At 36.9% G+C, this 16,860-nt stretch overlaps 1 protein-coding gene and 1 non-coding gene across 2 annotated transcripts; one reads left to right on the forward strand and one right to left on the reverse strand.

Annotated features, from left to right (window-relative positions):
• Positions 1-810, reverse strand: LOC146942823 (uncharacterized). The gene has a single exon (XM_085750064.1). The coding sequence runs from the start codon at positions 808-810 to the stop codon at positions 1-3; it is 810 nt and encodes a 269-aa protein (XP_085606190.1).
• Positions 811-16,754: 15,944 nt separating this feature from the next.
• On the forward strand, positions 16,755-16,860 carry LOC146942824 (small nucleolar RNA R71). Its single transcript, XR_015033814.1, has one exon. It is a non-coding gene; the product is annotated as a small nucleolar RNA R71 (small nucleolar RNA).

Raw genomic sequence — 16,860 nt, forward strand, 5'->3', positions numbered from 1 at the left:
TTACACAGGTAGGTTCTCGTATTCAAATTCAACGAAGAAAGCAAAACCCTTCCGTTCCACTAGAACTTCATGTTTCAGAGCCTTTGCTAGGTCAATGTCTACCAACACTCTTGCAAAGTGGCCAAAGGTACGTTCTATGGCTGGCTTACTCGTAATTGAATCAACACAGATAGGAGTTCCTACGCTGCTAGCGATGGCAAAGATAATCTTCTTTCTCCAATACTCCTGAGCTAAGCCGTGAATTCTCATCCAAACCTGCGCAGAGGTGTTAGTTTGCAAGGTAGGGCTAAAGTCTTTGGTCCATGGAAAAAGCTTCAGATAACCAGGGTTCAAAAGCCATGAACTAACATACCTCACTCGTCTAGCATCTTCAATAGAAGAGAAAACAAATTCATAGAAACCCTTCCCTATGGAGGTTACTCCCCAAGGGGCCAAATCCTTCCAGATCGGTTTCAATTTCTCCTTCAGTGCCACAACAGTCAAAGGGGAAGAACCCTTAGGCCAAATAACTCTTGCGTGTAAGTTGTTTTTACATGTATTCAATCCCAAATCGTATTCACCATCAGGGATTGAAATGGAAAATTTGTCTCCCTTCAAAGTCGGTTTAGGCAATTGGCTGGAGAATGTGTCACAAACATTTGCTAGAACCTGGGCGAAGGTTTTTTGGGCAAAGGGTAGGGTTTTGGTTTTGTTTTGCGGTGCAATCTTGACAGGTTCAGAGTCATCAAGACATTTCCAAGGGATTAAGAAAGGTTTTGAGGTAGAAGGGGGTGGAATAGGCATGTCGGTGGTATGGATCTGTGTCGACATGAGTATGGTGATGAACAGTGTTAATCTCCGGAGCAAAAATCGATTCCCATCTTTTTTTCTTTCAGTTTAATGGTGTTCTCATCCAATATAAGCTTTCTAATATTATAATTTTAGGTTACCCCTCGTGTACCCAGTGTTTATACGCCTTAGAGCATAACCAACTTATGAATAAACTACTAGTTTGATCTTTTATACAGGACCTCATTTGAACTAGATAGGCACCCACACCAATCTCGGGTTCAATTATGCTAAATGAACTATCATATAAGCATTGGATTATTCTCACTTACAGAGGACTCACTTGGATCAGTTAGGTGCTTCCACCTATCTCCGATGCGAAAACCCCAAAACGATTGGTGTATATCAAGTAACTAACTACACCAAAATCGCAAGAGAGGAGATGACACAACTTGAGAGCTTATCATCGGATTCACCACTATAAATAAGGGGCCTCTCCCCAGTCACGATCACCTAATAACTTAACCACCTTACTTATTTGCCAATTGTTAGCATCCATTCTTACTTGTCTATCGAAGTGTCTTTTGCAGCTTCCCGTCCCCGTTTGACGAAGGAGCATACGACCAAATCGTGGTGATCCAGCTCATAGGCGAAAGAGGAATACCACCGACTCAGAAGGTACACCTCATCCGTTCTTACAGGAACATAATCAAACCAATTTTTTATTTACCCAAGAGCACTTAGATGAAATGATATATGTCTATTTTAGCTGAATTAAGGTCAGTTTGTCCTCCATCTGAATCTTATAAAACTCGAGAGATTAGTCTTCGCAGTTGCGCGACAAGGATATGTTGCTTGAATTCACACTGAGTATAGTAGAATCATTATCACTACCACAACTTTGACAAAGGCTACCATTTTCAGCTTGAACAAAATCAACGTGTCATTATGATTTTTTCAAATCTATTGTTCATTGAAACATACACCAAGACTATCAAGATATTTTGTTACCACATCTTCACTCAAAATCCTAAAATATTGAATATTTGAATTAAATATTTAATTTAGGGTTAAATATATTTTTAGTCCCTACTAGGGCTGGAAATGAGTCGAGTCGAGTCGAACCTGTCTGAGCTCGACTTGACTCGATAAGAATCTGTTCGGCTCAAAACTCGACTCGAGTTCGAAACAAACTTTTTTTTAAATCGAATTCGGCTCGTTTAAAGTTCACGAACAACTCGGTTCGGTTCGTTAGGTTCAACTCGTTTGCTCGAATTGCATACTTCAAAAGCTTTTTTTTATTAAAAAAAGAAGTTTTTTTTTTTGTCAAAAATGTATATTTAGGTCTTTGACCTTTTAAAAAAACAAAGATAATTTAAATAAAAACTATGAAGCATGTTGGTCTTAAGAGTCAAGACCACTAGCAATTAACTACTGTAGCCATTCCGGATTTACAACATAACATAGTACTAGTCAAACAGCGCTTATATATGCACTCTTCCTCTCTAATATTTCCATAACTCCCCGATGAGGGACTATTTTTTTTTGCACATGTTTGTTTAAAAGCATTCAAAAGCAATTAACTTTTTTTCCTCTCTTTATTGTTAAAATTATCATAGATATCTAATCAAATTAGTAATAATTCCTATGAAAAAAATGCATAATTATTAAAAGAAGTTTGTAATGAATTACACATTATCGAGCTGGTTCATGAACCAAACGAATCGAACCATACTCAGTTCAAGTCCGACTCATTTATTTAACGAGCTTAATTTTCAACTCAAGTTCGACTCATTTGATTCATGAACCAAGTCCAACGAATCATTTATCGAATCGAGTATCGAGTTATTTTCGAGTTGGTTCGGTTCATTGCCAGCCCTAGTCCCTACAAAATTATGAACTTTTAAGTTTAACCCCTATAAAATTTTAATGACAATTTTAATCCTCCATAATATTGTAGTTTGTAAGAATGACCCATATTTTAAAAACTTTTTACAACAATGGATACATTTAATCTTGCAAATTAGTCCCTATAAAATGAAAATAGGAACTAAAAGTATATAAAACTTTTGTAGAGACTAAACTTAAAGCTTATAATTTTGTAGGAACTAAAAACATATTTAACCCATTAATTTATGATTCATTTAAAATTATTTCTGATGTAAGGACTAACCCACTTTTTGTTAAAAAAAAGGACTAACCCACTTAAACTCCAACACCTTCTCAAAGATGCATTCAACAAACAAGCCAAAATCCAGAGTTGACCACTACATTTGTACCGTCCATTTTCCAATCATGAATATGGAAGGAAGTTCAGCTCTCAAGTCTCAAACCTACATTAATTAATTATTCTGCGTGCATGTTAATTGGGTGCCTAACTTATTTTGTAAAATGAGAACACCCAATTGAGAGCCTATCTTAGAATTAATTTATAGGGGAATTAGTTACTTTAGTCCCTGAATTGGAAGGGATTCGTCACTTTAGTCCCTGAATGCAGATAAATTGCAAAATAGTCCCTGAATGTAGACTTTGTTAGTCAATTTAGTCCCTGAATGCAAACTTCGTTAGTCAATTTAGTCCCTGAGTGTAAACTCCGTTAGTCACTTTAGTCCTTGAAATTGACCATGCAGGGACTGTTTTGCAATTTTTCTTCATTCAGAGACTAAAGTGACGAATCCTCTCCCATTCAGGGACTAAAGTGACTAATTCCCCTAATTTATACGCACAAGGACCCTGCAAAAGTTTAAGAATTTGTATATCGCCAAGAATTAATTAGGTTGTTGCGTTTTTTTAAATGGAATTGTTAAGGCGTTGACAGGTTTTAGCATGAGACAAATCTTTTTTTAGCAATTTTATATCAATTAATTTGTATATCTTTTTAAAATATTCTGACATTGTTAATCATTAATCAATGTACTCATGCTACATGCATTAGCATGAGCAAGTTGACTTATGAGCCTTAAGATGTAGACTTATGAGCCTTAAGATGTAGACCAAATTTTGGAGTATTAAAAAAAGTGAATGAATGTATAATAATGGTACATGCATTAGCAAGTTGACTTATGAGCCTTAAGATGTAGACCAAATTTTGGATCCGTCTTAAAACCACATGGGATGATTGTCAAAACAATATAATCTGATTGGTTTTAAAACGATAGACAATTAGTAAAATGTACAACAATATTAATACTGGAGTATTATATTGTTTTTCAACTGCCATATCGCATCTGTCATAAATCATGCTCTAGTTTGATTGAATAAGAATCTTTTATAGTTTTCCATTTTTTTATAAAATAGTTTTTACCTAATTTTCCTTATAAAATTTGTGTTTATGTTCCAAATAAAAACAATTTTTTTTTTAAAAACAACGGGCTACTCCTTCTAGGACATTCCAATTAAAGCAATAATATCTGAGACTGAAAAAATAATAAGAAAAATACTTATTTACAAATGATTTATTTTTTACAAGGACAAATACATGAACCTCATACTATAGAGTATCTCTACACATATTATTTCTACTTGCAGATCTTACATCATTTTACCTTATCAATTTTATTGCACTACTTTGATCTCTTTCTTTTTGTAGATTCACAACATAAGTTTATATTTGTACACAAAAGAAAAAAAATATAAGTTTACAAGTGACAATCTTAACCACCATAACATTTATTTTTCTAAAACCAATTAGATTTAATTATACTATTTTGAAGCATCTCAATTGATGATCTGATGTTGCACATGTTTGTGAATGGGAAAACTAAGATTAGAATCTAAAATATGGTTACGTGAAGATTCCAATAAGCAATTTATTGAATATCATGTGACAATTGTTTATCTTACGACTAAACTACGTATTATAATTACTCCATATATTTTGTGCTTATAAGCATAATTATACGCAGTTCTTCTTTATTCCTTTAAATTTCCATAGGCTTTACTGATGAATAGTATTTTATTCAAGTTCATTCAATTTGGAAATAGTACAATTTGAAAAGAGGAAAATTGAACAAGAGAAATTTGTTCAATTACACAATTGGCTCGTACTTCGAAAACAAACATTAGATTGTAATTTTACAAGCAAGACTATGAATGCTAACATGTTGTTGCCCTTGTACTTTTGTATTTTCTCAACAAAACCTCCTGCAGGATCTTAGTGTGTATATCGTTGTTGTTTGTGATGTAGGTTACAAAGTTGTTAATAGAAGCTAGAAGTTAGTGATGATAGGGGTAACTAACTAGACTGGTTACTTGCCTGACAAGTAATTAAGGTTAGTTAGAGTTATCCTCCTCTATAAAAAAATTAATGTACAGTTTTAAATAACTACTTCATAATGAAGTTTTCATTCTATAATATCATTCAATGCTAATTTTCTTTCATATAATTCTTTAACTCAATTTCGGTAAAAGTTCACAGTGTGCGCGCTAAGTTTCGAAACAAACACAGTGGTATCGAAACCAGCATATGTATGCGTGTCTTCCACAGTATCTGCTCCTACAACAGCCTTACAGATCTCAAAATGAGAAAATGAGAAAAGGAGTAATTGTTTTGCATAAGAATGCATACGTATTTGTTGATACTAGAGTAAGCAATGTTGAATAAGAACGTGTTCATAAGTAAACATTGGATGAATCAACTGAATAGTTAGTATCTATTGGCAATGAATTAAGCGTGCAATTTTAGTGAGCTTGAAAATCCTGCTTATTTTACAAAATTTGGTGCCTAGAAAGTAGAAACACTTATTATTAACACATCATTTCAACATCAGATTATAAACTTCAATATGGACATTTAGTCTTTGTCAAAATGCTGCATAATATATAGGCATAGCCCATCAATCACCAAGTATTATTAAGCAAACATGGCTTTGCTCCTAGTTGTGTTGAAATGGGAAAGCTGAAGGAAAAAAGACAAATTTCAGAGTCTTTTTCCAAGGCCGGCCTAAGGGCCAAGTAACCCAAGCAAGAGTTTTAGACCTCAAAATTTTGGATGAAAAAAAGATCTCTAAAAAATTAATTTGGTTATAAGTGTATTATATGACAGATAAATTACATTTGCATAGCTTACATGATTACCAAAAAGACCTTCCTCAATTGCTCTTGGTCATGAATTAAAATTTTAGTCTTCCCAAAATTGATTTTATATAAATATCCTATTAACACAAAATATTTTTAAAGATCACATTAAATTTTTTGCTTTAGGCCTCTTAATCTGTTGGATCGGCCCTGTCTTTTTCCTGTTGACAGAACACCAACGAGGGGTGCTTCTTGTTGAAGAGAATTTTTTAATCTGTCATAGTTATTCATTGTTGCTTATTTGTAGTCTCTGGAGCAATTTATGAAAGTTTAGTTATTTTGTGTTTGATTTTAAAACTGCACCAGTGATTGGACAATCGCAGGGAAATGGACCGAACAAAAACTGAAATTCTTGTCCCTCACTAAATCACAATACAACTTTTCGTCCAAAGTACAAATTGTTTAAAATACAAAAATAACATTTTGTCCACCGAATATAGTACAAGACAAAAAGTTGTTTAATACCATAAAAGTTTGTCATTGTTGTTCTCCCTTGTGTTGTCATGCCAAATATTTAATTTACCTTCTAGCAAATCAAACGCACCTAAGAGTTTTGCGAAGCTTACATCTATAAAAAAGTTAATTCTAAGTGGAAACCTTATCATTGATTGTGTGACCCCTCAGTCACTAGGACTTGGTAAGGATTTGAAGTTATGCATGAGGTGAAATACTACGAGCACTAACTGGAAAATCACGAGCTTGTTCAAAGTGTCTATGTGGAACCATTGTACTGAAGTTGACTGATACTTCCAAGTATGTCAGCTGGATTAGAACAAGACCTGCAACTTCCCCAAAATATACCAAAGTACAATATCGTTGCACCTGAATGAACCGGAAACCTACAATTCTTCTGGTAGATTTTGCTTAATTTTTTTTACCTGAAATTAACAATATTTGTTCTACTAATAAGCTATTTTCAAATTGAGAACTATGGTGAAAAGAAAACATGTATGTATAGGAACATAACATACATGTGAATAAATTCCAAGCAAAAAATAAATTAAATCTAAAATAAAACAAAAACGAAAGCACCCGTGAATCTGGAAATATGAAGATCATAGGTGTACAGTGTACTACCCTGAAAAGTACCATGTCAGTTCTAAAATAAATAGAATCTCTTAATAAATCTAAAATTCAACATGAGACATATCTACCAATCAACAAGGGAAACTATTATGCCTATTGCTTGCATTACACGATAACTTCAAAAATTATCATGAACGGACTGATGAGCCTATACACCAAGTTATTTTGCAAATTAATTTGTCAGAAATAAATCGGAAAACAAAACATTTTACATTTTAGAATTCAAACTTCGGCTGAGTAGAAGACATTCATGACTCAAGAAGAGTTCCTTATCTATGTCATCGGAAGTTGGAACGATAACGAGGTGGAACAATTATCTTTCTCAATGATGGCCGTGAAAATATCATCGAGCCAACAACACAACACTAGGATGCACTTTATAGCAGCCCCTCAGTTTTAGTCTTTTCTCATAGTTTCATGTGCATCACTCCCTTCTCTGTGAAGACTAACCTAAATGTAGACAAATTATTGCTCCAATACTTCAATCTCCGACTTTCACTTCAAAAGCTCTCCCATTGTTTCTCTCTTCTTCCAAAACGTTCTCCTTCTGGTTTGCACTGCCCTATTTATACGTCACGTTGAATTCCAATTGCTGCCACATTTCCTTTTTTTCTGGGCCTGCGTGTGTTCTTTTAATTAGTTGGGCCTCAAAGTCTGGATTCATTTCTTTTCTCACACTACTCACTTCTCACGTGCCCTCCAAAATTTCCATTTTGCCTCAGCTTATATTATATAATCTGATAATCAAAAACATATATTTATATATTTAACAACAATCATAACCTTCTCTCATTTCAGCAGTTGCGAATTATTATTTTTATTTTGGTCATGTAACCTGGTCCTGGTGGGTGGAAATTCACCTTAAAGTGAAAAAGTGGGGTGAGTAGCTCAACTAGTTTGAGCTATATGAAAAGGATTTGGAGGCCTTGGATTCAAACTCATACAAGAAAAAAAATATTAATCTAACATTTTTTTTTGGGTCAGGTAGCCATTTTATGTGAGTATTGTTCCTTGATTTTCTTTTTATTATTTTGGCATGTTTCGAAGGGAAATTGACACAATCGCTTGAAAACCCTTTTTTCTTTTTATTTTTTGAGCTAAAAATGTGCACCTCCAAGACCTGAAACATAAGAAATACACTAGAGCAGTGAGTTAGAATGGTTATTAAACTGACTACCATATCACAAACAGTTTCAGTCTTTGTGCCGATACAATTTGTATTATTTAATTTGAACATGTTTTTTCCATGGAATTTTGCCAAAAACGAGATATTATGACAAGTAACCTCATAGCAAGTTATTTCTTGGAAGAGTGTCAAACTGACTCTTAGAGCTACCTCTATTATGGAGGTAGAATATGTCGCTTGCTATGAGGCTACTTGTCGAGCTATATAGTTGAAGAACTTAATCTTTTATTTCAAAGTTGTTGGAAGCATGTCTAAGCCACGTGTGATATATAGCAACAATAATAAAATTGTGGTACATTTCTCTCGAAACACTAAACTCTCTTCACGCTTTAAGCACTTCGGCATTAAATGCTCATTTGTTAGAGAAAAATTCATGAATTTTAGACTCAAATTGAACATCTTGCTAAATAAAATACGTTGGTAGATCCACTAACCTAGGGCTTAGTTGTTGGACCATTTCAATGACATGTGCTCCACTTTAGAGATTTACTTTTCCTACCTTGCTGCCTTCTCGCACGCCCTGCAAAATTTCCAAAAATGCCCCTGATCCGGATTATATAATCTGGACCAGATTGTTAGTGATATCCGGAAAACGAAATCCGGACCAGATGTTATGTGCTTTTTTGTGTCTTTCTTTGATGTCAAGGGTCTCTGTTGACCGTTATATGAACCCCACACACGCTGCAATGCAATTTCAGGGTTCATATGAACAGTCAACAATGACCATGACACCACCGACACCCTTAAAAAACTAAAAACATTTGAAGAAAATGGAAGAAAAGAGGTGAAGTATTTGTTGAAGATGGAAGCCTATTTATAGCCTAAAACAAGTCCTAGGTCATTAGTACAGTCAATGAAAACGTGTTAGTGGTTGTAACCGTCCAAACCTACATTAATGACTCTCTTTCAAAAGAATCCAATGCTGAAGCTTTCCGGATTATACAATCCGGAACTTTCTTAACCCTATAAGAAGTGCCAACTGATAGAGGATTGGCAAGTGCACCAAATACTATCGAAGTAGTAAAATTATCGATCCCACGAGGACTGTTTTTAACTTCAATAATTCAATTGCGTTATAGAAATAGGATGTGTAAAGTTTATTTTTAGTTTGCCACTAGGCAGAAGATTTGGTTTGATTTTAATTAAATCAAATAACAGAAAAATAAAGATTTGATTAAGAAAATATGGAGAGAGATGAGATCAGATCCTACGAATCCTCTAAGTTCCCCTAATTGGTCTACTGCACCTATTTGTTATGAACCCTCTTCTAGTTTACGATGATTAACAAATTAGCCCTAATCAATCCCTTGAGTTAGGACCCTCTTCTTAAACTACAGCCCCTAATTCCTTAGGTGGTCTAATAATTCTTGAAGGTTTTACCGAACGTTAACCTATTATTACTAACAAACGATTATCTATTCCTAGACTAACCCTGTTTATTAGAACAATTCAATTAGGTCTAAGTCGAAAGCCATGGTCAGTGGTCATTCGTTCTCACAAAATCAAGTTATATGTGATCAAGATATAAAAAGCATTAAGAACAATTGAATTGAATAAACTAGAATTGAATTCATAAACGAAATAGAGTTTCACAGCAACATATGTCAATTAGGGTTACAAAGATTCATCTCGGATCTAATCTTCAAGAGATTTAGCTACTCATAATCGAGTTTACAAATAGCATAATCAATGAAATAATTAAAACATACATGAATTGGTAAAAGGTTGAAGAAATCGCCCTTCTAGCCGTCTCCGATGTCTCAAAATCGCACTTTGCTCTCCAAAATCGTAACCCTTGTTCTTCAGATTGAGTGCAGTATTTATAGAAGTCATGGGCCTGACCCGTCAAAATCGCGCCGCGCCATGTATATAGGCGTGCCGCGATTTCCCTCAAACAGGGAGGATGTAATTTTGCTTCAAAAATCGCAGCACGGCTTGAAATTGGCGTGGCGCGATTTCCTTCGAACAGACTTCAATATTTAAGCTTTTTGCACTCTAGAACAGTATAAATTGCATGAGAACTCTATCAAAATGTCACAATAAGTCCTAAAAATTACGTAATGACAGCATGTCATCACAACCCCAAACTTAAACCATTCCTTGTCCTCAAGGAATTTGCTTGCAACAGTGACAAACGACAGTAAAATAACAGTTACCTGACAAAACGATAGTACCCAAAAGTTCATTCTCCTTCTAGCTAAAGATGAGCTAGTTTGACTTGTTCGCATCCACCAATTCACAACTCCACGCATTCAAATTGAAATAGGGTTCTACCAGTCAACATGCAGGTCTACATATTACCATACGCTTGAAAAGTTTCTAAACATCAATCAAAGTCAATATCATTACACACTTTTGAGGTCTTTAGGGTTATAACGGGGCTTAGGTGAAAGGTGGGATATATTTGGATAAGTAGGCTACACAAAATTTGAGTTAGGCATTCCTACGGAAGTTAAAACACAAAATTCAATCCTTCAATCATTCACCTTGTGGAATAACAATCAATGCAAAGGTACTAGAGAACATTTTTAACATTTAGGGACAATCGAGCTTGAAGTTACTCGGATTTTCAATGTTTTGTCCCTTTTTCATCATTCAATTTCTTTTTTTTTTGATACACCATTTTTGTGTATATTTTGCATGACAATTTCATAATTTTTTTCATTTTTGTTCTCTTATTCTCTAGTACCCCCACCCCAAACTTAGTTGGTTGCAAATTCCAATAGCAACCCCAAACTTAATCTTTAGCAACATTCTACAATGCCTTAACTCAGAAAATACATTAAGGGACAAGTCCTAAAAGTCTCTAGGCTTGTAATGTAGTTTGTCACCGAACAAAAAGTTCTAATCCTACCGGCTCACAATTGGTTAAGAAAGGATAAATTCAACAAATTAAAACAGGGTAGGCTTCAAAAAGGCTCACAGGACCAAGCACTTTTGCCTCAGTGTGTAATTAACAAAGACCAATCAATAATAGAGAAACAATGCAAGTTCTAGAAATGTAGTTGCATGGAAAACTAATGTAAATATAAGTAAATTGAAAAACAAAATTTGGCAATGAACCTTATGGCTGAGATTTCTGGGAGTATGTGACTACCTAGCAACGCCGTACACTTCGCCTTTGAATCAAGTCACCCCTCCTTTAGAACTTTTGGAATACCGTTTCATCAAACAACTGTTACTAAACTGGAATAGGTCACATGAAACAAAACAAATTCATTAATAATAAACAAGTGCAGGAGCAATTACAATAGGGAAATAAGTTCAATGGACTTCGACATTAAAAGAAAATAAAGAAAATACATCAAAAGAAAAATAACTGAAAATAAAATACAAAGCAGAAAATGCTAATCCATCAGTAGATCAGCCCATGTTCACATGATCATCCGAGTGTCCAGCCCCCGGTGTCCTCAATCCTTCAAAGATGCCATCCCCATGATCTTGCTCGGTGGCATTGAAATCATCAGTGATTTCCCTCCTCATGCGCAGACCATACTCTTCTTGATGTGTAAAATATTGCTCCATGCGCTCACGGGAGCCTCCAAATCTCTCATAAGACCCACTAATCGGACCCATATGCAATTGAGCCTCCGCAGCAGACGCAGCTGAGAACCTAGGACGGTTCACCCACAGCTGGTCCGAAGTCTCATTCATCCAATTAGCTTGCACATGCATGAATTCCTCAAGCTTTGGGTGAAGAGGAGCATAACCCCCTTGGCTACTACTCCCTCCTTGCTCCATTTGTTGTTGCCTTGCTGCCTCCCTCTCTCTCTCTCCTTCATATAGCCCTCATATTTCTTCACATATCCATCCATTACCGAGTCGGTGATTGGCTTCATATTGCTGGTGTTGAGATCACTATCATAAGCCGGTACAAGCTCTGCTCACACAACCAATTAATTAGACTTCCATGCCCCAATTGTGTGGTGTTTCCGGTTGCTAGATCATGAAGACTATTGGCCAAGAGGCGGCCAATATCTATAGGGTGCTCCTTGATGATGGCATAGGCAGCAAGCACCCTCTTGAGAGGAATTTCAGAAGTGCAAGATGCACTCTCAAGAGTCTGGACCAAATAGGACACCCACGCCTTGGGTATCGGCAGCATCTCTGCATAGGTAAGCATCCGGGACTTTTTCCAAGTCGACCCAGGCCTACACATGGTGGTGATGATCTCATCAAAGGTATCCTCCGTAATACCAAATCTCTCCCTCCTCAGCTTTTCAACCCAACACTCCTCCGGTGCTTGACATTCAGCCATGCATTGAGAGCATCCGGACTGAAATCAATGTATTTGCCTCGCACAAAAGATTGAAAGGGTGTATCGGACACCCTTGCATTTGCAAAGAATTCGACGATCACCGTTTTGTTGTTTGCTTCGTCGATCATCTCATTCAACTCCGTCCACCCCCTCCTTCGTAATTCAGACTCAAAGAAAGGATACTTCACAAGCTTTGTGAAATCAAACTTCCTCTCCCCTATAACTTCGAAACTCTTCGTAGATTGATGAAACTCTTGGGCTTGGTCATTGATGAAATGGATGGCGTTTTCAGGTGGTTCGGATGCGGCACGAGGGCGTTTGGATTTGCTTGTGGATGGTTTGGGGTTGGTGGTTTTCTTTGAGCGGGTGTTTCTTTGGTTGGAGGCCATTTGTGGTTTAGGAAGATGGTGAAAGGGAAGTTTTGTGAAGTTTGGGAAAGTTGGGAATGATGGTGGTTTGGATTGATGAATTGATGATAGGATTGTGGGTAGATGATGTTTAGGAAGTGAAAAAGGAGATGAAGATGAGAAAAATTCGTGAATGGAAGTTTAGGGAAGTTTGGGTAGAGAAAGGTAGGAAGAATGGAATGAAAATGATGATGAACATGTGATGTTTTTATAGGGCTGTTTGGGTAAAATCGCGGCATGCCAATATATAGGCGCGACGCGATTTTGAGTTGCAACAGTCAATAACGGGCAAATTTTGTAACGGCTAGTAACGGATAGTTCCAACGGCTATTTTTTTTCTCATAACAGCCAAAATCGCACCGCGGTGGATAATAGGCGTGCCGCGATTTTGGCAAAATAGGGGGTCTTCTTTGCTGCTTGTGAAAATCGCGCTGCGGCCATATATAGGCGCGGTGTGATTTTGAATGTACAGGGAGCATTCTTTGCTTCCTTAGGCCAAAAATTTTGTTTTCTTGAAAAATGCCTGAGTTCATTGAATCTTTGAAAAACTTTTGAGGAGAGAATCATGCAAGACATCAGTACCTTGCATGATTTTCTTGGCAAGAGGTATCCTTGAACAAATTTTTTTTTAAACTTTCCTGCCTTGTATTAAAAGAAAAGAAAAATATTTTTGTGTTTTTGTTTTTGAAAGCAATAAAATCATACCTGAAAAATAAATAGTGGGTTGCCTCCCACCCAGCGCTTCTTTACCGTCACTAGCTTGACTGATGACGATCCCTAAGGATCAGTTGATGTCTCTCCCTCCTCATTGTTTGGGAGTCCTCCTTTACGGTACCGTTTCAGCTTTTGTTCCTTACCCTTGAAAGTTCCTTGTGCACCAGACTTCCTTAGATCCACAGCTTCATCAACAGGCTTGTTTCTTACCATCTTTTTGTCACAATACCTCCCAACCCTTTCTATCGTATCAGAGAGAATTGAAAGCATACACCATTGAAAAGTAGCCGGCCCATTATGCATTCCAAAGGGGATCTTCTTATAAGTAAACACACCACAAGGATTAGTGAAAGTAGTCTTAGGCATGTTGTTCCAAGTTTCCAATCCCCCATTCTTATTGTCAAGGATGTCTCCTGATGATTGTTGTTGCATTTGATCTGTGCTTACTTCAAGTTGCTTAACATGCTCTTTCACCCCAACATCTTCAACCACTTCCTTACTTTCAATAGGCTTAACAATTTCTCCTTCCATAGGTTGAATAGGTTGAGATTCAAGGGAGTTCTCTTCGACTGTTTCTTCAATAACGTCAATCCGGTAACACTGGTGGTTCTCATCTTGGTTCTTCATTGCCTCAAAGATATTGAAAACTACCTGCTCCTTATGGAACCTCAACATTAACTCTCCACGTTCAACATCAATCAAAGCACGACCAGTTGCAAGGAAAGGTCTTCCTAGAATGAGTGGCATGTCTTCATCTTCAGCCATATCTAAGACCACAAAATCTGCTGGGAACACCAAGTCATTAACCTTGACTAGCACATCTTCGAGCACACCGAAAGGATAAGAGATTGATCGATCAGCTAAAGTAATGGTCATTCTTGTTGGTTTTAGTTCCCCACACTTAAGCTTCTTCATCATTGAAAGAGGCATCAGGTTGATACTTGCTCCCAAGTCACATAAAGCTCTTCCAATGTCTAGCGGTCCAATTGAACAAGGGATAGTAAATGCACCAGGATCCTTCAGCTTAGGTGGCAGCTTCTTTTGAAGAATAGCACTACAATTTTCAGAAAGTACTATGTTCTCATCATCCTTAGGCTTCCTTCTTTTAGTCAACAAATCCTTCATGAATTTAGCATACAACGGCATTTGATCGAGAGCTTCACCGAAAGGAATATTCACCTGAAGTTGTGAGAAAAGTTGCATGAACTTCTTGAATTGACCTTCATCCTTTTCTTTCTTCTTGGCTAAGTGAGGGTATGGAAGCTTCACATTAGGGCTGAGCACCGGTCGGGTTCGGCCGGGTTCGGTTCACAAAACCTCATGCAAAGTGAAACCGAAGAGATAATATGTAGAACCATTTCCGTCCGTCAAGAGCATCGGTTTGGTCGGTTTACGGTTTCGATCGATTGCGGGTTCGGTGGTTCGGTTAGTTCGGTTTGCATCTTCTCCATTAACGAGTTGAGAAGGATATTTTTTCAGGAAGACAACGTCAAGTTTCTCAGTGGAAAGAATACGAAGGACATCAGAAGAAACACTTTCAGTGAAGTTGCACTTTATGAGACTATTTTCTCCATTGTTGGATGATGAAGCTTTCCAATATTACAATTGTTCAAGCCGTAACATAGAAGGAAGGCTGGAGGGAGGACGCAAGGCTTTGGATTCAAGAAGAGAACATAATACAAATAACTCATACTATTGTGAAAGTAGAAAGGAGACAAAGCATAACAAAGTATTTAAGTGAGAGAGAGAGCAATATTTAATAGTTGGTGGTGGGGTAATTTCTAGATCTCAAAATATGGAAGGAAACGTTTTATTAAGCTTAAAAGAAAGAAAAACGAAATGATGGAGTACTACAAGTTGTGTTATTGTTGAAAGCGTGTACCTAGCAAAGAAGAAAAAATAGATTTGTGTGTGTCAGAGGTATTAAGTCCCAAGGCAAATAAATAATAATAAAGTCTCCCTAGAAAGCTGAAAACCTGCCATATTGTGAGTCTCAAAAAAATAGGATGGTGACAAGTACATGGGGTTAAAGCAGATGTGCATAGTTTAAATTTAAGTGTCCTTCGGACGGGTGTGGGTATCTACGGATTTGGATTTTCAAAACCGGACCCGTCCGGACTTACCCATTCATAACTGAATTCAACTGTTTTAAAACCCGAAACCCGCTTTAACCCGCCCCGATAGACCCAGGTTGACTCGGATATCTCGGGTTGCGGGCGGGTCTGGTAAATATGCTCAGTCCTACTTCACATATGATGGAATAACTTGTGGTTTATCTCCATCTTTCAAGATTTGACTCTTTGACTTCCTCAAGATTGAATCTTCATCAATTAACTTCTCACTTTTTTCTCCCTCTATTTTTTTCTTCCTTTCGTTTTCAACTACTCCATGATCATCTTCTTTTTCAACTACACCCTCATCATTTTTTTCAACTTCACCATTTTCCTCCACCTCAACTACATCATCAACCTTCTTCGGAGCTTTTGGAACTAAAGGTGTCAAAACCTTTTTGCTCCTCAATTCAATAGCATTACAAGACTCATTCTTAGGGTTGTCTTTAGTGTTACCTGAGAATCCGCCTTTACTTTGTTCAGCCAATTGCTTAGCTAATTGCCCCAGTTGAGTTTCAAGCATCTTCCTAGAAGCTTCATTGTTCTTTCTTTCAGCTTCTTGACTTTTCTTCATCTTTTCGAAGTTGCCTTGAGTCATCTTCATGAAGTTCATCATAGTTTCCTCAAGAGCTGATGGCTTTCTCTGTTGTTGTTGAGGAGGAGTAAGCATCTGAGAATTCAAAGCGTTGTTATTTGAGTAGCTTAGATTGGGATGCTTGTTGATTCCTGAATTGTAGTATTGGTTTGGCCTTTGATAGCCTCCCATGAAGTTAGCTTCCTCACTTGACCCTTCCGGTACACATTCACCATTTGGATGTTCTTCACCACATAGATCACACTTGATTGCAGCCACTTGTTGTTGCTTATGAGCCAAAGTGAATCCTTGAAACTCCTTGGTTAGAGCCTCGATTTGTTTGTTCATAGCTGCTTGATTAGAAAGGATAGAAGTTTGTTCACTCACCCCAAACACTCCTCTTTCCTTCTTTTTCGCTTCAGCACGATACTCATTTCCAGCCATGTTTTCTATCAAAGCTTGAACTTCATGATCAGTTTTGCTCTTGAGACTACCTCCCGAGGAAGCATCTAAGAACATTCTAGTGTTTGGTGTTACCCCCTCAGTGAAGATTTGTAGGTATTGTTTCTCGGTGAACTCATGATTAGGGCATCTCTTAAGAAGCAAATTGAATCGCTCCCAAGCATCATATAATGATTCACCTTCTCCTTGCTTGAAGTTAGAGATCTCCATCTTCTTTT

The sequence above is a fragment of the Medicago sativa genome, chromosome 3 (assembly GCF_051527215.1).
Source record: "Medicago sativa cultivar Bolivia chromosome 3, Bolivia_mono, whole genome shotgun sequence".
Lineage (NCBI taxonomy): Eukaryota > Viridiplantae > Streptophyta > Magnoliopsida > Fabales > Fabaceae > Medicago > Medicago sativa.

Bases quoted from the DNA above. Each gene is read 5' to 3' on its own strand.
- LOC146942823 (XM_085750064.1), bottom strand. From the start codon at position 810: ATGTCGACACAGATCCATACCACCGACATGCCTATTCCACCCCCTTCT.